We start from the raw sequence: 22679 nt of genomic DNA, 5'->3' as shown, positions 1-22679 counted from the left end.
AGCCTTTCTTTATAATGATAATCTCCCAATCCTAATCATTTACTGAATCTTTGTGATACCCTTTCCTTGACTCTAATATTGTTCCTATAATGGGGTGCCCAGAACTTTACGCCATACTCCAAACTATGGCCTAATCTATTCCATCTAGAAATTCAACATCACCTCCTTGCTTCTGTATTCGGTGCCCCTATAAAAACCTAGAATCCCCTTTATTTTAATGATTTTTAAAGATCTATGTATCTGCATCCTTAGATCGCTTCATTCTTCCACTCAGTTAAGAGTCTTACTGTGTAGGGTTTGCTTTCTCGATTGTTTTTTTTTCTCCCCAAAATGTACTACTTCACAGTTTTCTGTATTAAACTGCACCTGCTACCTATCTGCTCATTCTGCTAACCTGTCTGTTTCCTCTTGTAAACTACTGCACTTTTCCTCCAGTTTGGCATGCTCTCTAATTTGGTATTATTACCAAATTTTGATTTATTCCTGTTGTGAATGGGAAATCATTTATATAAGCAGAAACATAAAGAGATCCCAGCACAGCTCCCTGGAGATGACCACTACCCATATCCCACCAATTTGGGAAATGTCCATTTGCTCCTGCTCTTTACTTTCTGTCTCCTAGCCATCTCTCTATCCGTGCAGCATAGATACTGCAGAAGCTCTTGTGAATTGGCGATCTTTAAAGACAAACATCACCTAAATCTTAATCTTGGAATTTCATTATTAATTTCCCCAGTAAATCTCAGATTATTTGATTAAACAATCATGTTGATAAAAAATTATGACAGTTACCAACAGGAAACACATGGGGCTCGATTTTAGGGTCGGGTTACCTGCGGGTTTCCAGCGGGGGGGCCCCGAAAATCCCGATCTCCGATCACGTGACCGGATTCGGACGAAATCCCGGCCACTTCCGGGTACCGCGCTGACGTGCGGGGCTGCGCGCGAAAGCCCCGCTGGTGGGAATCCCGCAGGCAATTAAAGCCAGCGGGGTTCCACTTGAGAGCACTTAACTTGCTCGTTGTGGTCAGTTAATGAGCTGAAGCAGCTGTCAAAAGAGGAAGTGTGGGATTTTACGTTCAAGGCAGTCAGTTTCCCACACTGGGGGAAACAGGACCCTTCAAACCAGGCGTGTTGCAGCCAGCAGCCTGTGGCAGGTGCCAAGGTGCGCTCCACGGGGGAGAGCCCTCACCCACGCAGGAGGCCACCGCGTCACATAGGGCAACCCCTGCCCCCCACCACCCCCCGGCCAAGCCAGAGGACAGACCGACACGAAACCGCAGCCCCAGTCCGAGGACCCACACACCTACCCTGCACAACCCCTCAGACCAACACCTGCCAGTTGGGTGGTGTGTGGACACCCTCGGAGGACGAAGAGCATGACCAGCACCAGCAGCCTCGCAGTCCACGCCGTCCGCCGCAGAGACGTGGATCCCCCCAACACGGTGTGGTTGCACGCCCACCTGCACAGCAGGAGGGAGGGCTACCGCAGAGAGAGACGCGTCGCAGAGGGCACTACCCTCGCCACAGGGTCCACAGACCGAGGCGCAGCTCCCCGGACCTCTCCGAGCAGCAGTGCACAGGGAGGCGCAGATTCGCTCGACATGTAGTCGTGGAGATCTGCAGCCTCTTTCATGCCGAGCTGCTCCTGGCTGGCCCCAGCACCAACTGCTTACCTGTCGCTGGCAAAGTCACCACTGACCTCCACACCTTCTCCTCCGCATCCTTCCAGGGTGCAGCCGGCTACACCGCCGATGTCTCTCAGTCGTCTGCGCGGACGAGCCCTGCAAATACACCTGCACCTACTCTGCAGTAACACGATGGGTGGCATCAGTGGTGGGTCCTCATAGTGATACCCAGGAGCGGGCATTATTGGATACAATGGACAGGATTCGCGGAGACATGGCAGTGGTGGTGTCAATATAATGTGTGCTGTTTGTGGCTCTGAAATTCAATATGGGTAACACCCATGACAAACCCTCAGACACCCTTGTGCACCCCCTTCATGCTGACGAGACGTTTGCCTTACCCTGCCTACTGCACATATGTGATGCATGCCCTGTGGCTGCAGCACAGGTGGTGGCAGGTTGAGTGAGGCTGGCCGTGAGGGAGATGCACGAGAGGGTGAGTATGGGATGGAGCCATGAGATTGTATGAGGATTGGGTCGCGTGTTAGTGGCAGGATGAGTACTGGCGAGGTGAGTAGGTGGAGGTAAGATGAGGATGGGGTGTGAGTGGGCATGAAGGGTGATGTGACAGAATAGTGTTGGCGGTGCCGAAGGAGATTTGGGGTGGGGGCAGTGTTGTGGCAGACGGAGTGTAGGGGAAAGACTTCGTGTTCTCACTGTGGCTGACCTACTGCGGTCATTGCAGCGCCTCCTGCACTGTATGCAGGTGGGCGATATGTTGGTGGCGCAGGTGACCCCCTCTGCCACCTCGAGCCAGGCCTTCTTGGTGGCAGAGGCAGGCCGCTTCCTCCCGCCCGCCGGGGGGAAGATCTGTGACCTCCCCCTCCTCCTCACCCCATCTGATGATACCTGGGGTGAGGCATCATTAAACTGGGAGCAGCCTTCCCCCTGGGCTGCTCCATGCTGCAATTTGTCCCATTGGTTGCAGCATCTGTCAGTGGAGGACTGCCCCTTTAACTAGAGAGCCTCCAGCTGACAGATCGTACTGCGCATGCGCAGCCCGACCGACGCGCAGGCCAGCGCCGTGGACCCCGGAGGAGCAGGTAATTGGATCCTATTAGTGGATTGCCTGCTACGATCGCGTGGGCAACCCACTAATTTCGCCGTTCGCGTTTTCGACGCTCCCGGAGGACCACCCGCTGGGAACCCGCAGGCCTGCTAAATTCGAGCCCCTGATGTTGAATTTCTAGATGGAATAGATTAGGCCATAGTTTGGAGTATGGCATGAAGTTCTGGGCACCCCATTATAGGAACAATATTAGTCAAGGAAAGGGTATCACAAAGATTCAGTAAAATGATTAGGATTGAGAGTTTATCATTATGAAGAAATCTCTTTGGGTATTATTATGTATCTATGGTGTGAATCAAATGTCAGAATAAACCTGAGACTTTGTTGCTTATACATTACTCAGTTGTTCTGCTTCTGAGATAAAGATACCCAATACAATGCAGCCATGCAATGTTAAATTTAGATTTAGAATTTAATTTTAATGCAATTTCATCCTGTATAATCTGTTTGACATAATTTTCCTTTGCAAAGACCTAACCAATATTGAATGGAAATATTTTGCTAAAATTATGTGATTTGGGTTACCTAGTTCATTAGATGAAGGGATGACAATCTGAGCCTCTGGAGATTTCCCAACTGAATTGTAAGCAGATACTTGGATCCTGTAGTTTCCGTCAGCTAGATGGAAGCTGTACTCTAAGTCTGAAGTGTTGAACGCTTGGATCTCTGACTCATGCAGGTTGACTCGGTAACCCAAAATTTTTCCATTTGCTGCGTTCTTTTTCAGTGGCTGTGGAAAAATGTTAAGATGCTGATTTAATGGTGTTACTCAGATGGATGCAATATTTTAATGAATATGATTACAGCAAACTGAATTTAGGTTTCTCCTGGAAGTTAAAAAGTGACAGCAATAATGTTTGCTTGAAAGCTTTAGTAACTATCTCTTGTAACCCAGCCTCACAGGCTACTTTAGCTGTTAGCTCACATGGCGTTTACAGGTTCTTTAGTGCATACAGTGGTAAGCAGTATTGTGGTAAAACAGTTTCAAAGTTCATCATAATTACTTAAGACTGCACATAATCTTAATTGGATAAGACGTTGAGTCAAAATTCAGCCCAAAGCACAGAAAAGCCTTCATTTTTATAAAATACATTTATGTTCTGAAATCAGACTTTTCACATCAGTGTAAAAAGCACACTGGGGTAATTTTTAACCTTGCCACGTGGGCGGAAATCTGACCGAGCAGATCACCTAAAATCAATGGATAAAAATCAGGCGGGTTCTACAACGGACAGGCGATCTGTTCCGCCAGGTTACTGCGGCGAAGTTAAAATGACCCCCAATTCAAAACATAGTATGTCAACAGGAGTAACAATTGAATTCATTACATGTTTGCTTGCAAAAATAATTCCATTAGTAGCATTCTTGTTGTCATATGAACATTTTTTAAAAATCAAAGCCTGGCAGGACTTTATTGACTTGAGATTTTAAAAATCTAGAAATATTTCTTCGCAAACAATTTGTCACCTCATAGGTGAAATCATCACCGATAGCTTGTCTTTTAAATATTTTCATATCAATGCACAACATTAATGTGCAAACAGCAGGGGTTGCAGTAAGGCTACTGACAGTCAGGGGATATTGCTGTCTTGAAATGATAAAATCTCTGTTCTGCTGATTAATACTAAAGAGGTGTACCTTCCACATTAGGCGCACTCTACGTGTTCCATTTGAGTCGGCGGCCTCAATACTTCTCCAAATCTCTAGTTTATGGGCTGGAGCTAATATAAAGAAAGAAGCTTGTGAAAATTAATCAAAGCGCAGCAAAAAGGAAAAACAGCAAAAGTACAATTGCAGTTAGTCAAAATATTTTTTAGCTCCTTGCATTTAGAGGTTATTTGAAAATAACATGAAAGCTGTGACAACAAACTACTACCACACATAAGAACATAAGAAATAGGAGCAGGAGTAGGCCATACGGCCCCTCGATCCTGCTCCACCATTCAACAAGATCATGGCCGATCTTCTACCTCATTTCCACTTTCCCACCCTATCCCCATATCCCTTGATTCCCTTACTGTCCAAAAGTGTATCGCTCTCAGTCTTGAATATACTCAACGACTGAGCATCCACAACCCTCTGGGGTAGAGAATTCCAAAGATTCACAACCCTCTGAATGAAGAAATTTTCCTTCATCTCGGTCCTAAATGGCCAACCGCTTATCTTGAGACTATGACCCTTAGTTCTAGACTCTCCAGCCAAGGGAAACAGCCTCTCAGCATCTACCCTGTCAAGTCCTCTAAGTAGTTTCAATGACACATTTGTAAAAGGGCACATGAATGAGATTTTGTGCATTAAACGAACATGATTACAAATTTTTAGAAACTAAATGCACAAAGGAAAGTATTGGGGCAGAATCCCAAAGCAGCATGGAAAGAAAATGTAAATAGCGGGACTGCCCTTACCAAACCTCTACACCTCTCTGATTTCATTAAGTTGTTTAATGAAGACAGTGTTCAAGAAAATTAACTATTAGAAATTGCATCGTTAAAAAGATGAGTTTTGGCAGTTCCGCTATCTATGACCAAAGGTTATAAATTAAGACAACTGCAGCAGCTTGCAGTATTTTCTTACTCACCACACTCTGATGTAATGCCTGTATTCTCATTGCTCCATTCACTCCATGGACTAGTTTCAGCTTTCTGTTTACAACGAATCTTTAGCTGGTATTCAGTGTAAGGTAAGAGATTGCACTGTCTGAAGAATGTACTATTTAGTGCTGTTAAAGGAACCTGTGTAAGAAAAAGAAAAAGGACTTTAGAATAACTAGTAACTGCTGCTAAAACCCTGAAGTCACAATAGCCAGGATTTCACTGTGCTGCTTTTTTCACTGGTTTACTGCCCATAATAGGGTAATTGGGGTGGGAGGAGCTCATAACTTCTCCAGAGGTTCCAGGAATGTTCTGAGAGGAAATCTTCTCTATCACTAACAACTTTTTGCTAATTATGTAACGAGGATTTTTTTGTCCATATCAAACATCATATATGTTGTAAAGCTTTTTTCTGTGGAAGTATAATTTTATTCTAAATGGCACTAATCACTTATTGCTCTATTCTCATAACCATATGAGAGTCATGTCAGAACATTTCAACCTGACAGAAAGGGCAATCAGAACATTAATGTCCAACTGTTTTGGTGGTACACTGACAGGCTCTATCCCACACGCTTTTGTGTGGAGACACTGAGCACAGACTAGACACCTCTCCTTCCTTTGATTCACATTATCAGCTGTTGGTTATGACCAGCACTGGCAGAAGCCTGGTAAAAAGATGGCTGCCACAGGACATGCATGGTCCAGAGAGACAAGAGAGGCGAAGGCAAACAAAAATAAATGTTAATCTCTTTTCTCATTACAAATTTGTACATGCTAAAATTTTCAGCACTGGCAGGTCTGAAACAGAATGAAGCTTAAAGCATAGAATGGCCTAAGGGACGCACTGTTCAAAATAACTTCACAAGTCACGTGTTGTTGTATTCAAGAAAAGAAGCTCATTTTTCTGACTGACTTTTGTCTCTCATTCATTATAAGACAGGAGCTTTCCTGATCAATTTGAACTTTGATTTTAATTTGAATAAAAGGATTTTAGTGCTATGATGTATCTGAAAAACTGAATGATTTTAATTTGCGCCAAAAGGATTGAAAGTACAAGGGGAGGGGGCCACAGGTCTTGCTTTAAGTGTCTGACCAACCTTGAGGTACATTACAAGAGAATTTTCAGAAGGTCTGCCACAGCCATATGACTTCCTGTGATCTCCATAATACTGCCATTAATCATAGGATTAATGTCAAATTCCCCAAAATAATCTTTGATAATCAGGATGATGTATTATAGATACCTACTGTAATTCCTGATGCAGAATTTGACATAAATTCCTTTTAATGCAGATTCCTATGTGTGCCACAATTTTCCCCTTTAAAACTCTACAGTGCAACACAAAGGAATGATTAAGAATGAAACACCTAATATTCTGCCAAAAAGCAACGATATTTTAATTAGTATAGTTCACCTGATTTAAAACTATTTTCGCAGTATCTCAGCACTCTGTTTTGGCTGGTTCTTCTCCTAAATTTTCCGTGATTGAAAAATGGCAGGCTTGGCTGGCACTGCTGTTTCCACAGACACTTGAAGAGCTGGCAGATTCCTAGAACATTCTCTGCCAGTGCTGGATCATAGCCAAGGTTCAGCTGATATTTTCACAGACACCTACAAAATTGCCAGATTTATGTCAAGTGGAAGAATACTGTCTTCCGGCAAAGTCTGTGCATACCCTCAAGCTATGTGGCAGGACTCATCTGTAGAATTAGCAGTCCAATAAGCATGAATCTAAATCAGGACTGTGATAAGTGCTGTGTTGTTCCTAATTGATACATTCCTAAAACCGCATAACTCTGAATCCTGCTCGGACCCAATCCTGCAGATGCGCAAATCCAGTTTTGGATGGAATTGGCTCAAAGCCGGACTGGATGGTCTCCACACGGACTGGATCGATGCCAGTTTAGACTGAGCACTGAAGGCTCTTCAGTCCTGTCTTAGCAATGCTGCAACACTGCCAAACCAGGATATCTAGTGTCAAATCCTTCATTTTGCAATTCTATGAATTGGTTCATTTTCAGTTGAAACGATAACGACAGCTTGGTCAGGTCATAGCATTGGGGCGGTTTGCCTCTGATCATTAGTTTTTATATGGCTCATTAAGAAAGAAATAAGAACTTGCCTTTATATAGTGTCTTTCATGTCCTCACATCCCAAAGCACTTCGCCACCAATGATTAGTCATTATTGTTAGGTTGGCAAACATAGAAGTCAATTTGTACACAGTAAGGTCCCAGAAACAGTAAGTGACTAGTTAATCTGTTTTGGTGGTGTTGGTCGAGGGATAAATAATGGGCATGAAACCAAGTGAACTCTCCACTTTGTTTTGAATGGCACCGTGGGATCATTTATGTCCATATGAACTGGCAGATGGATCTTCAGTTTAATGTCTCGCCCAGAAATAGTAGAGCTTTCAGCCTTCTTAGTGCCACACTCTGGATTCTCTTCCTAAACCAACACAGCTTCCTCATAGCTTTTGTATCTTCAAAAGACTTGTTAAAAACCTACCTTTTTGGCTGCATCTTTGGAAGTTTCTCCTAACTCCTCCCCCTCCCTCTACTCTGGTCTAACCCCCCACTTGTGAAATGCCTTGGGATGTTTTGCTGTGTTAAAAGCACTTTAGAAATGCTAGTTATTCTTGTTAGAAGGAATGATTGATAGGTCAAATAGCCTTGTCTCTTTCAGTATTTTCTTGTGTTCTTCCTTTGGATAACATTTTGGTATCATAAAATATATCTCATCCAAATATATCATAATCATGCATCATATTATCATAAATATATCTAATACCAAAGAGCTCTGGGGCAAGTACAAAAGGACTGTTTTATTTTCATCTCATGGAAACCTGCTCTTTGAGATAGATTGAGATGATTCTCATGTCACCCCCTCACCACAAAAAAGTGATTTATTGCTATTTACAACTGTAAACATTGTAAGTTTAGAACTTTGAGTAAATCTGCTTCATTTTGAATGCTTTAATTGCAGGCAGGGAGGCAACATCAAGCTTATAATCCAGCTGCAAGTCTTAACATAAACAAAGTATTATGGAACAAGCTACTATTAAATAGAATTAAGAAACATATCGCTTACTTAATAGGAATGCTCAAACATGAGAACATTTTTAGATATCACAAGAGTATTCTTATTAAGAAACTGATACTGAACTGCACTGTAGCATTTAATTCCTTTGTTAATTTAGCAACTCAGGGATAATATTTCAATCGAACATTGAAGTGCTAATTAAAATGCTGCCTTGGTTGAGTCTTTAATATAGAAAAATCACCTGGATCCCTTTGTCTTCATCAAGTGCCTTGTACTGGATCTCAAATGCAGCCTTACTGTGATTGACCATTTCAAAGGGCATCTCCCAGTGTCCGAGTAAACAATCATTTTGCTGTGCGTCCTGTTTCACTTCAATTATTTGAGGAGCTTTGAATTTTACTGTGAAATAAATAAAACATAAGACTCTAGTTATTCAGTGCTCCTTATGTATCAACCTGAATGTGGTTAAAATTATTTTTGTAACATTAATGAGCGAATGTTGAAAAAGTTATCAAAATCACCATCCCAGCATTCGCTTTTGAAATATTGGAGGTGAAATTGTTCTTGGGTGGTACTGCAAAACAGGCGATAGTGAATTGAGAAAGAAAATTGGGCGGGGTGTAAAACGGGTTGCCGATTCCCTATCGTCCGTTTTGCACTACCGTCTAAGACCAATTTCACCCCCGTTGTACTCAGCATGAGGAGGGATGTCATTGTTGGGTAATGGGAAATCTTTCCGCTTCCACAACTGGTATCAAGGTCAAGTGCTCTAATGTCAGGCACCCAGAGTAAACATGACAAGGAGCCAATGGATTAAAATTTATATCCAACGTGTACACCAACTTCATGCTCATCGAATGACAAAATTGAGAGATATGAAGAGCACGACAAATACGATGTATTCCATATTCTTCAGCAACATGTATTCTGTTTATACCGCATTCTGAAAGTCAATAATATTAAATTTAAGTACTGATTATTTCGATCAACTATAATGATTGCTGAGTGGGGATCGATTCTGGTGATGTTACTCTGAACTGTTCCTCTCTATTGTCGATTTTAACTTCATCTCTATGAAGTAGAAATAATATTGCATGACAATTATATCATCCAATATAAGGAACAATTTTCTCAATGCTCGCTCCTGGAGTAGGGCCTCGCTGGATGGGAGCACATATATTTAATAAACAGTAATCCATAGGAATCAGGCTCGCAATTTCCCAATATGTGGTCCTGGTGAGCAGAATATCGTGGGGATTGTGCTTGCTATTTTCCAATATGAGCTCCCAGCAGGCATACTGTGCATTCGGATAATCAGCCCTATAGTGTAGCTCACAGGTTAGACATCCAACAATGCATACATTTTCCTCTATGTGCAAGTGCAGCAAAACTGTAAATGTGTTCATGAAGAAAGTGCTTACGGTTTTGCAGCACTTCATGCGGAGATATGCCTTATCCTTAGCTTCAAAACCGCACCAGCAGCAAGCACTGTGACATTTCCAATCGGATAGCCTTTTTAACCAAGTCTGCTAATTGAATTAGAATTACATTTGGTCAGCACATCCAAGTCCCTGAAGTGAAAGGACAGTGTTCCAGTTTACATCCAATCACTTGAGCAACAGTTCTGAATGTTCACTCAAGTTTTTCTCATTTTCTTCAACTGACTTCAAGTGTACTATTCCTATTTAGTGTCATATGTGCTTTATTAGGGTAATCATTCAGAATTTATCATGACTGCTTCAAGCACTGACTCAGACCAGATATTGTTCAATCTTCCTAATGCTATTGTGTTAACAATAGAAACTATTTAAGATCAGCTCTAATAAGAATAATTCCTTTTCGTGGGGAAAGTGAGTGTTGTAATGGATTATGCATCGGCCTTTCACTCTTAGAACTTGGATTCATAGCCGGCCCTGACTGATGGAATGGAAGTCTCCTCTCTGTGTTGATCTTACTGTGTAAAATGACTTTGGACGGTCTCAACCCAAAACAGAGAGATCACAGGACGGCTGGTGTGGGAAATGGAAAATATCAGTGTTATAGTAGTTTTTTTTTCTGTACGGCGGAGGCACAGTGCTGGGGCAGAGTAGAGGGACAATAATTCCTACCTCAGATTTTGATCTCTTTTACCCTCAATTTAGTCTACAGTCACAAAAGATCATTTATTGGTATATCATCCCATGCCACAATATATACAGTAATAAATATCTGGGACTGATTACAAACTAGTCAAACAGGAGTTTTAGGAGACATGAACAACAAGAGTGAAGCTTACTTAGCTTATAATGAGAGAATACTGAGATTAAATCTACTTTGGAACCCCTCCAGGGTATATTAAGATTTCAATTATACACTAAGCATTTTATGGAGTGTGTTAAGAACATAAGAAATAGGAGCATGAGTAGGCCATACGGCCCCTCGAGCCTGCTTCGTCATTCAATAAGATCATGGCTGATCTTCGACCTCAACTCCACTTTCCTGCCCGATCCCCATATCCCTTGATTCCCCTAGAGTCCAAAAATCTATCCATCTCAGACTTGAATATAATCAATGATTCAGCATCCACAGTCCTCTGGGGTAGAGAATTCCAATGATTCACAACCCTCTGAGTGAAGAAATTCCTCCTCCTCTCAGTCTTAAAAGGTCGACTCCTTATCCTGAGACTATTCCCTCTAGTTCTAGACTCTTCAGCCAAGGGAAACAACCTCTCAGCATTTACCCTGTCAAGCCCCCTCAGAATCTTGTATGTTTCAATGAGATCATCTCTCATTCTCCTAAACTCCAGAGAGTATAGGCCCATTCTACTCAATCTCTCCTCACAGGACAACCCTTTCATCCCAGGAATCAATCTAGTGAACCTTCATTGCCCTGCCTCCAAGGCAAGTATATCCTTCCTTAGATAAATACTCCAGGTGAGGTCTAACCAAAGCCCTGTACAATTGTAGTAAGACTTCCTTACTCTTGTACTACAACCCCCTTGCAATAAAGGCCAACATGCCATTTGCCTTCCTAATTGCGTGCTGTATTTGTATGTTAACTTTTTGTGTTTCTTGTACGAGGATACCCAAGTCTCTCTGAACACCAAAATTTAATAGTTTCTCACCATTTGAAAAATATTCTGTTTTTCTATTCTTCCTACCAAAGTGAATAACTTCACATTTCCCCACATTATACTCCATCTGCCACCTTCTTGCCCACTCACCGAACCTATCGATATCCCACTGCAGACTTTTTGGGCAGGACTTTAACAGGGAAAAACAGGTGGGTTGGGGGCGGGGAGGCATTGAGAATTGCAACAATTTCGGACCCACCCCAACAAGCCCATTTCCAGTTTTCAATGGGGCAGGACAAGGGTTGGACACTAAAACGTTTCAAGGAGGCTGCGGGCTTCCATTTTTTCAGGTATTGCGATTTCAACCTCTGGGGGCAGGGATTCCAGAGCCTTCTCCTTCATGCCACATGGGAGGAGGCGAGAAGGCCCAAAACTGCAAGTAGGTGCCTTTATAGCACAGCTTGTGGGCCTGGTGGGACACCTGTGCTTCCCCTGGGCCTAACAAGCCTATCTGCAGCGACCCCCCCCCACCACAACGATTGTGACCCCCCCTCAACAATCGTGACCTCCCCTCCCAACGATCGTGAGCCCCCGCGATGATCCCTGATCTCGACCCCCCCTCTCGGTGAATGACTCCCCGATTCCCCCCCACCATGGCTGACTTCCGATGACTGACCCCCCCGGGATCCCCGATGCCCACCCATGCCCCTGTGCCACCCCCATTCCCCCCCCACATCCATACAATCTAAAACTTACCTGAACACTCACCTGAAGATGTCCTCTTCCTTGCTTTGCTCCCATCTGACTGAGGCCAGCCTGTCAATCAGACCAGCCTCTCAGATGGGAAACCGACAAAAAAAGACATCCTTACGTCAAAATCGTAAGGACGTCCAGGAAACCCGCACTTCTGGGTTTCCCATCCGCAATTCGGCCCCCCCACCCCGCCCCCTTCCCGGCTCCAAGTTAAAATCCTGGCCTTTGTGTCCTCTTCACAGCTTAATTTCCCACCTGGCTTTGTATCGTCAGCAAACTTGGATACATTACACTCGGTCCCTTCATCTAAGTCATTAATATAGATTGTAAATAGCTGAGGCCCAAGCACTGATCCTTGCAGCACTCCACTAGTTACAGCCTACCAACCTGAAAATGGCCCGTTTATTCCTACTCTCTGTTTTCTGTCTGATAACCAATCCTCTATCCATGCTAATATATTACCCAGATGCCCATGAGCACTTATCTTGTGTAACAACCTTTTATGTGGCACCTTAGCGAATGCCTTTTGAAAATCCAAATATACTACATCCACTGATTCCCCTTTATCTACACTGCTAGTTACATCCTCAAAAAACTCTAATAAATTTGTCAAAAACAATTTCCCTTTCATAAAACCATGTTGACTCTGCCTAATCATATTATGATTTTCTAAGTACCCTGTTACCACTTTGTTAATAATGGATTTCAGCATTTTCCCGTCTAATGATGTCAGGCTAACTGACCTGTAGTTCCCTGTTTTCTCTCTCTCTCCTTTCTTGAATAGCGGGGTTACATTTGCTACCTTCCAATCCACTGGGACTGTTCTAGAATCTAGGGAATTTTGGAAGATCATAACCAATGCATCCACTATCTCTGCAGCCACCTCTTTTAGAACTCTAGGATGTAGGCCATCAGGTTCAGGGGATTTGTTGCTTTTAGTCCTATTAGTTTCTCCAGTACTTTTTCTCTACTGATATTAATTACTTTAAATTCCTCACTCTCATTAGCCCCTTGGTTCCCCACTATTTCTGGTATGCTTTATGTGTCCTCTACAGTGAAGACAGATACAAAATATTTGTTTAACGTCTCTGCCATTTCCTTATTCCCCATTATAATTTCTCCTGTCTCAGCCTCTAAGGGACCAACGTTTACTTTTGCTATTCTCTTCCTTTCTAAATACTTGTAGAAGCTCTTACAATCCGTTTTTATATTTTTTGCTAGTTTACTTTCATATTCTATTTTCTCCCTTTTTATCAATTTTTTGGTCATCCTTTGCTGGTTTCTAAAACTCTCCCAATCCGCAGACTTACTACTCTTCTTTGCAATATTATAGGCCTCTTCTTTTAATCTAGTACTATTCTTAACTTCTTTAGTTAGCCACGGATAAATCACTTTTCCCATGGAGTTTTTATTTCTCAATGGAAATATTTCTTTAAATGTTTGCCATTGCTTATCTACTGTCATACCTTTTAATCTAATTTCCCAATCTACCTTAGCCAACTCGCCCCTCATACCTATATAATTGGCTTTATTTAAGTTTAAGACTCTAGTTTCCGTCTTAAGTACGTCATTCTCAAACTTAATGTGAAATTCTATCAAATGATGATCACTTTTTCCAGACGATCCTTTACTGCGAGATGACTAATTAACTGTGTCTCATTACACAATACAAGATCTAAAATAGCCTGTTCCTCGGTTGGTTCCATGATGTATTGTTCTAGGAAACTGTCTCGAATACATTCCATGAACTGCAGAATGCCTTTGCCAATTTGATTTGTCCAGTCTATATGAAGATTAAAGTCCCCCATGATTGTTGCATTACCTTTGTTACAAGCACCTATTATTCCTTGATTAATACTATGCCCAACAGTATAGCTACTGTTAGGGGGCCTATAAACTACTTCCACCAGTGTTTTCTGCCCCTTGTTATTTCTTATTTCCACCCATACTGATTCTACTTCCTTATCCTCCGGCCAAGATCCTTTCTCCCCACTGTCCTTATGTCATCCTTTATTATCAGGGCTATCCTCCTCCTTTTCCATTCTGCCTGACTTTTCGAAATGTCAAGTAGACTGGAATATTTAGTTCCCAACCTTGGTCGCTTTGCAACCATGTCTCTGTAATGGCTATTGGATCAAATCCATTTATCTCTATTTGTGCCATGAATTCATCTATCTTATTAAGAATGTTTTGTGCATTCAGATGAAGAGCCTCTAATTTTAACTTTTTACCATTTTTCCCTGCTTTGACCTTGTTCGCTGATGCACTATTACCGTTAAACTCTCTGTCTCTTCCTGCTTATCTTTATCCAAGTCACTGCACTGCTCTGTTGCCTTGACTTTTCTCATTTGATTTCCAATGCTCTCTGCTTGTTTTGTTTTACTCCCGACCAGCAGATTAGTGAAGCAAGCCTCCAGTTGGTGCTTGGTAGGCCTACATTTGAGGCCAGAGTAATCCCAGATTTACCAGATTTACTAAGAGCAATGTCAAAGGAGGTCCACTTGTACTGTATTCAAACCAGCAGCCCTGGCATATTAAAGAATCACTTCTATTGGAAGCAGTTCTGTAACATAAAGGAACTACTGATTTCAAATGGTGGAACAAAAGTTTTGCAAAAATGTTTTCTTTATTTTGAAAATCTAATGGAATTTTAAGATTAAATTTTATCCAACATTAACATTTTTTCAGAAAAATTACAGTAGATGGCTAAACTGTGATGGATTTACATTTACAAAGAGCAAATCAGCTGTTTTTATTTGCACGCATTTTATCAATTACATAATCCAAAAAATCTGTATTATTCTTGCCAAAAATTAGTAAAATCTCTCACCACAGGACTATCATTTTAATATTTGTTTTTAACATTTGATGAAACATTCCTATTACCTATTAACATGCCATCAAGGCACATGTGGTTGGACGTCTCTGTACCAAGCCCATTCTTAGCTGTAACCCAGATGTCATGGTAAGAAGCCAGATTTGAAACAAGTACCATACACGAATTCTTGATCCTACGTGTAGTACAATTCTTTGGTTCTAAATATCTGGCACTGCAGTTTCCAATAGTTCTGAAATGGTCAAGGAATGTAACACTTTAGAATAAAGTTGTCTGTATTTCACATATGCATTAAGTATACACACACAAAACTGAACTGGACCGGCCACATAAATCCCACGGCTACTAGAGCAGGTCAGAAGCTGGGTATTCTGCGGCGAGTGGCTCACCTCCTGACTCCCCAAAGCCTCCCTAACACTTACAAGGTACAAGTCAGGAGTGTGATGGAATACTCGCTACTTGCCTGGATGGGTCCAGCTGCAACAACACACAAGAAGCTCGACACTATCCAGAATAAAGCAGTCTGCTTGATTGGCACCCCACCGACTGGCTTACACATCCACTATCAGCATACCATGGCTGCCGGGTGTGCTATCTACAGGATGCACTGCAGCAACTCGCCGAGGCTTCTTCAGCAGCATCTCCCAAACCCACAAACTCCACCACTTAGATGGACAAAGGTAGCAGGCGCATGGGAACACCTACACCTGCACGTTCCCCTCCAAGTCACACACCACCCTCACTTGGACATACATCGAAGGTCCTTCATTGTCGCTGGGATTTGTTGCACCGATCTCATGGGATTAGGATATAACCTTTATTGAATAAAGTCCTCAATTTTCTTGGAGCTTCTCCTGCTTCGCTGTCACCGCAACCTCGCTGGAAGTGTGGCGGACTTCCACTGAAGACATGGCAGCAAAGTGGGAGACGCTGTAGCCTAAATAACCTGTACCTTCAGCGCAATAAGGTGCAAAAATTAAAAATCAAAGATATTTGTTGCTTATTTACATGTGCATTACAATTGGCAGCATGTGCGAGTCAGCATAAATTTGTAGCTAATCTTTTAACACTTCTCTAGCACTCCTTAACAAGATACAAGAAAAAGCTAATTGTTTCATAGGCAATCCTCATCATTAAACTTACACCTTTCCTTCAGTTGCAATCTTTCTTGTCTTTATCTTATTTAAATCACTACAGACTGTGCTCCTGTGAAATTTCCTCTCTTGTTCCTTCCAAGCTCCAAAAAACTATTCCTCCAATCTACATTCTCAAGGTGTTGAAATCAAGATTTATTGTCCAGTCTCCTCGTTAAACCCATTTCAAAATCGTGGAACTCCTTAGCTCCTTCAGTCTTTCTTTACTCCTTCAATGTTTAGCTTTTTAAAAGGAGGAGTGTATAAGGAAGTGTATTTGCAACTTGGAAAGACAAGAGAGGAAAGTTCAGAGGTGCACTGACCATAATACTATTGATAAAATAAAGTGACAAGAAAAGTCACAATGCAAGAGAAAAGGTGTGAGAGAGAGATAGAGAGAGAAAGAAAGAACGAGAGACTGATAAATTGGAAGATGTGAGAGAAACATTCCCCATCAGATGACAAGCTTTGTCTTGGAATGCAAGAGAAGTGTTAAGAGCAGTATTCAAATCTTGGGATCGATAGAGAACTAAAGGGCCTGTTGAAGCAATAAAAGTTTTTGCCACAAAAGAGGAAACCAAGCTTCTTGAAGGCAACTTTAGTGATAGAGATGTGGGGAGTACCATTTGAGGTCATTGAAAATAGTGAAGCAAGAATGTTGACAAATGAAGAGGGACTAAGAGTTGAGGCACCAAAAATAAATGGCTGTTGGTTAATAAGAGGTAGCTATTGGTCACACTGATGAGACACTAAGAAACTCTGAAATGAAACAACGTAAAATGGAATAATAATGATTCTACCAGTTCCGTGCCCGCCCCTCAAGGTAACATTGACAGTACACTAAAGATCTAGTTGTGTACACAAGGGAATATGCTTCAAAATTTCTTTCTAAAAGATAACTCTCCCCATTTCCAGGGCACCATCCTTTCAGTGATACAGGTTTATTGTCCAGATTAAAATCAGATTAGTTCCACTTCTTCGGGATAATTTCACCATCCGTTTCAATGATGAAAGGAAAACATTCTCTGCCGACTGCAATAGAAATGTTAAGTAGAGATAACCAGAAACTAAACAGTTATTAAAGGAACACCTGCAGAGGTATTATTCTTGGTAATGGTTATAAGTGGCGTTAAGGATAACAATACAGGTATTGCTTTTGTGAAGATTACTTGTGATGTCTGTATATCTATTATTACATGTTTTTGTGGTTGCCGGGTGAGCTTGAGTATACATCCAAGATTGGTGGGGTTGAGATGAAAGCTACCAGCAAGAGAATTAGCAGACAAACGGCAGCTGGGACTACTAGCTCCTCTACACCTGCTAAATCTGCAGTGCCACCGCTGAAACCTAAAACAAGTAATGTATGGAAGCATTTTACCTGGGACAGTGGTGACAATTTTACACTACAAGAAAACAGTCAATAGAAATGTAGAAAGGTGTCTAAGGCTGCATCAAAACACAGTTCTTTGACTCTAGGACCCAACTTTGCATGCAACCCAGACTAAGGGGATGAAAATCTCCCCTCTCTTCTTAAGTTTTGGCAGGCTCAATGAAGTGTCCGGTGGGAATGAAACTGCTGCACAAATTGCTCAGAATTCGACATTAATTGGCAACCTCCCTCAGAAAGGCCATTGCGACATCTAGTGCTTGGTTTTACAATGGTGGTGGGTTGGCAGCAGGGGGTGGGGGGCAGCAGGGGTGAAGGTGCGCGTAGCAAACCCACATGAACAAAACTTACCATTTCCGATCGCATGTTGAATGATGATAATTAACATCCTCTCTGGGTTTCGCGCCCGGCAGCTAGCCTGATTGACAGGCTGGCTGCCGTCAGGAGCTGCAACGTGGTGGGGGGGGATGAGGAAGAGAGAGAGCAAGACATCATCCGGCACTGGACTGGAAGTTTGGGTGAGGGGGGGGGAGGATGGAAGATCTGGCTCTGGACTGGACGGCCGGGGTGGGGGGGGGAGAGGGGAAGATCAGGGGGGGGAGGGGAAGATTGGTGGGGAGATGGGAAGATTGGGAGGTCATCGGGGGGGTGAAGAATGGGACATCAGGAGGCCATCCGGGGGAGGGGTGAAGAGTGGGACATCGGGAGAGGGTGAAGGGAGGACATTGGGGGAGTTGAGTGGGACATCAGGAGGACATCGGGGGGTGAAGAAGGGGACATCGGGAGGATGAAGAGGGGGACAATGGAACGGGAGACATCGGACATCGGAGCAGCTTGCAAAGGTAGGTTTATTTTGTGTTTTCACTTCCGTCTATGGTTTTTTATTTAATTTATTTAGTTTCTTCTTCCCTGATCCGGCCCTTCACCCTGCTTTCACCAGGCGTGAATCAGAAGCAGTGGGCAAGCTGTCCAGGTAAGTTAAAAATCGTTCTAATTACTTCACCTGTCACAGGTAAAGTGCCTTAAGTACCTCAATGGGGTACATTTGACTCTTTAACTGTCATCCCACCGGTTTTAATTGCCAGCGGGACTTCCGTTTTCGGGTCGCCCGCGTGCACACAGGTGGTTCACTGGAAAACTCAGAAGTTGGCGGGTTGGAGCCGGCTTCCGAACCCGAATGGGATTTCTGCGATTTTCGGAGCCTCCCCGGCCCCGATGCACCCGCAATTGCCTCATTAAATCACCCCCCTGGTGTGGGAAACAGAAATTCAGACCAATACATGTGGACGTGTTTTCAGAGGTCATGGTTAAGACATATTGTTGGGACATGTAGATTTACTCTGCATTTGGGCTATGCTATAGTTGACCAGAGAGTGTTTGAGGGTGACCCTGGAGTGCCCAATATGGAAAAGTGGTTCATCTGCAGTGCACAAAAATATAAGCAAAAAACAAACAAAAACATCTAAAAGTATAAATTGAAAGAGGTAACAAGCCGAATTCAATCACTTAAAACGTTAATCTTGGCAAATCAATCTAGTTTTCCCATTAGTTACAACTGTATTAAAAATATGGAGAATGTTTGGTTGAGCTTTGCATTTGATGGGTTTTGCTATGTCAGATCAAATTGAGACTATCCCCACACTATTTCTGTAGAACGAGGAACCCTTATTGGTAGACTTAACATCACCACCCAGTTTTGAACAAGGTTAAATGCGGAATCTGATTACTCACTCAGATATATGTAGCGTGAAGTTTGTTTCTAGGTATGTTTCGGGTCCTGCATCCCAATTACAAGTGATGTTTTGTATCAAAAATGAAGTCCAGTAAGAGGTGCAGAATAAAAGACGTGGCTTCTTTGGAGGAACTGGAAGAAAAAAAATGAAGATATCTGGTTCACATGCATACACCACACTGCACCAAGACCTAAACTGTTCTATAATTTTTTCTCCACATATAATTTAAGTACTAACTTCCACAGTCAACTGTACTTATTTTTTTTGTTTTGCAGCAAAGATATTACGTTGTACCAGTAATGATGTGCTCTTCCTTTTCTTTCAAGAATGCGGTGGACACTTTGGCCGGGATTTTTCTTCCAGTGGTAGTATTCTGCTGGGTCGAGACTTCTGACCGCACCTCCAACCCCGCAACTCCAACCCTGACCCAGTTTCCTGGGTCAAGGGGTGATTACAGATGCATGGAGGGTTCCTGGCAGAACTCCCATTGCCAAGAGGCAGCCTGCTAGCGCCCCGACATAAAATTCCAGGCCTGCCACTGAAGAGGCAGCCAGGGAGTTAAAAGTGCAGAGGCGCCCTGAAGACTGATGGAGCTGCAGCCACTCAAATCACCGAGGACCAGGTTGGAGGAACAGGAGCTGTTACAAGGTCCACCCCTTTATCTTTATTTATATAGCGCAATGTTACATCTCTCAGAAATGTCTTGACGTGCTCCTCATCCAATTAATTACTTTGAAGTGCAGCATCTGTTTTGTAGAAGTGCACAAATGCAAGATCTCACAAACATCATTTAGATGAATGATTAGTTAATCTGCATCTCCAGGTTGTGGGATGAATGTTGGCTAGGACACCAGGAAAACTCTCTGTTCTTTGTTGAATATGCCATGGGAATCACGTATCAGATCTATTCCTTGTAACTGTAAATACTGAACTTTGGTATTGTATGTGTCATATTCCAGTAGGTGGCAGCAATTTCCTACATTTCTCAAGGTGCCTTTGAATTAGCAAACTCAGTATTGTCCTGTAAAAGTACTCATTTTCATATGAACTGCATTAATGGACTGTTTGGTGAGATTTATTATTGAGTTAATGGTGGGCTATATACACAAACTACAATCACAGAGTATTCTATTTGGACAGCTGTGAAATATTGACACAAATAATTTTATTCTTACAGTAGATATATGTGTTGGTAGCTACTTAGGACTGTAAATAGTATCTTGTTCATCAAAACTTTGAAATGCTTTGTAAAATTTTCTTCATATTTTGTTTTAGAACTAAATGTTTAATTTTCTTCTTCAATTATTTCAACGTTACAGTTTAAACTATGATAGGGAGGGACATGGCAAAGAGTAGGTGGATGCTACATGGTCTCAACTTCGCAATCTGGAGCAGGTGAAAAAAAAGACTTCAGATACTTTCTCACCAGGAGTGAGGGAAAGATCAGAGGGCAAATGGCCATCTCAGGAACCATAACAGCAGACGGCTGGGGGCAGGCAGTCTATCTAGCCTCCTTAGTCAGGGAATGGAGCAAAGCACAGGGTGTGAGGGACGTAATAATGAGGGGAGAAAAAAAGATCTGTTAAAAACTCTGGTTGTCAGCAGACATATTGTTGATTCTTCAGTGAATCCAAATAGGCGTTTATATAAAATCTAAATAAAAACAAAACTTTGGAAATCTGTATTTAGTCAATCAGGATCTGGTGGACCCCTTCATGGGACCTATCTTTTCCTGTCTGTATCCCCATCCACAGCACGGCGTAATTTTAACCTAACCCATCTGGTGGGAAACTGTTCAGCCACCCCCATTGTGCACACTGCCTGATTTTACTTTCCATTGTTGTTTTCGTATCTTTGCTTTCTTCCCTTGGAGAAGGGTGTGAAGTAATGGATGGATTCACAGATTGATTAACAGTCTGACAGGCCACGAGGTGAACACTCCTTCCACAGCCACGATAGGGCTGATAGGGTGGATATTTTTTATGGGCTGCCACATCACACACGATGACATGAGTATTCCACTGGAAGTAGACCCAGAATTCAATGCTGGAGCTCCGGCTTCCACTCTCCAGAGCTGTCTGGATCAGGGTTCGAATCTTGCATTTTCTGCCTTGCCACCACCAAGCAAAAGGCTCACTCCCACTTTTCCTTGGCTTCAATGGAAAGTAAAATCAGACGGCGTGTAAAATGGACGGCCAACTTGATTGCGTTCACTTCCCGCCAGATGGACTAGGTTAAAATTACCACCCAGGTCCCGCTCACCCATCAACCCCGTCCTTGCAGATGTACATTGGCTTCCAGGCCCCCAACACCTCAAATTTAAAATTCTCATCCTTGTGTTTAAATTCCTTCATCACCTTACCCCTCTCTATCTTTATAACCTCCTACAAGGCTACAATCCTCCCTTCTGACTCTCCATTCCTTTGGCTCTGGCCTCTTATGCAACCCCTCTCCGCCCCACCATCGGTGGCTGTGCCTTCAGCTGCCTAGGCAACACGCTCTGGAATTCCCTCCCTAAACCCCTCTGCCTCTTTACCACCTTCTCCTCATTTAAGACCCTCTTTGAAACCTAACTCTTTGACCAACCTTTTGGTCACCCCTCCTGATCTTTCACTCTTTGGCATGGTGTCTGTTTATTATTACACATCTCTATGAAGCAACTTGAAATGTTTTTCTTTGTTAAAGGTGTTATGTAAATGAAAGTTGCTTTTGTTTCAGGCGCTGGCTGATCTGCTGTGATAAATCCAGTTAGATAAAATCAAGCTATCATATGGCGCATTCTCTCAACTGGATCGAAACGTCCTTTAATTGCTCCGATAATTTTGTCACATACAAATAATTTATCGCGATGTTACGCACTTGGATCTTGCTGCCCTGCACTACAGCTGCGATAGTGTCATTTCTGTATATGTGGCCAGCTATACGGGTTGTAGTAACTCGTTCATATTTTTCTTTTATGGTATCCTGGGCAACATACTTATGCAAGTTTCATGTCTTGTTCATGTTAGTAGTTAATCTTTAGAATCAAAATGCCCTTTGTGAATATAATACTTCAAGCTTCCTAGGGGATTTGTGAGCATTATCTAGGGGAAGGACAGGTGAAGCAGCTCACATTACACAATGAGAAGTATTAAACAAACATTAAAAAATAAATTGATAAACTTGTGTAGCTTTAAAACAAAATAATCCCTTCACTTGCTGTATAACCATCAAACACAAGGGGGTATGGTAAACTGCTTAGCATATTTCATAACAATAACTTGAAACGGGTGTGAAGTTGGCAGGTCAGCTGCACTGCTGTGGGGGGAGGAAGGAGAATCTGATCCTGCAGAGGGTTGAGCGCAGGCAGGCAGCAGGCCGTAGTATTTTTGTGCAGCCAAGAGGAACGCTCC

At 42.6% G+C, this 22679-nt stretch overlaps 1 protein-coding gene across 1 annotated transcript in view; it reads right to left on the bottom strand.

Moving 5' to 3' along the window:
* LOC137299690 (interleukin-6 receptor subunit beta-like) overlaps positions 1-22679 on the bottom strand; it is a 51685-nt gene that overhangs the window by 11801 nt on the left and 17205 nt on the right. Inside the window, exons 4-9 of the mRNA XM_067968629.1 lie at positions 19286-19418; positions 15085-15266; positions 8635-8792; positions 5336-5489; positions 4396-4478; positions 3283-3487 (exon numbers count right to left, since the gene is read on the bottom strand). Coding sequence (XP_067824730.1) covers positions 3283-3487; positions 4396-4478; positions 5336-5489; positions 8635-8792; positions 15085-15266; positions 19286-19418 — 915 coding nt within the window. The remainder of the gene's footprint in view (positions 1-3282; positions 3488-4395; positions 4479-5335; positions 5490-8634; positions 8793-15084; positions 15267-19285; positions 19419-22679) is intronic.

Source organism: Heptranchias perlo, chromosome 29 (assembly GCF_035084215.1).
Source record: "Heptranchias perlo isolate sHepPer1 chromosome 29, sHepPer1.hap1, whole genome shotgun sequence".
Classification (NCBI taxonomy): Eukaryota; Metazoa; Chordata; class Chondrichthyes; order Hexanchiformes; family Hexanchidae; genus Heptranchias; species Heptranchias perlo.
The sequence above is the reverse complement of the archived record's forward strand: the minus strand, read 5'-3'. Positions and strand labels throughout refer to the sequence as shown.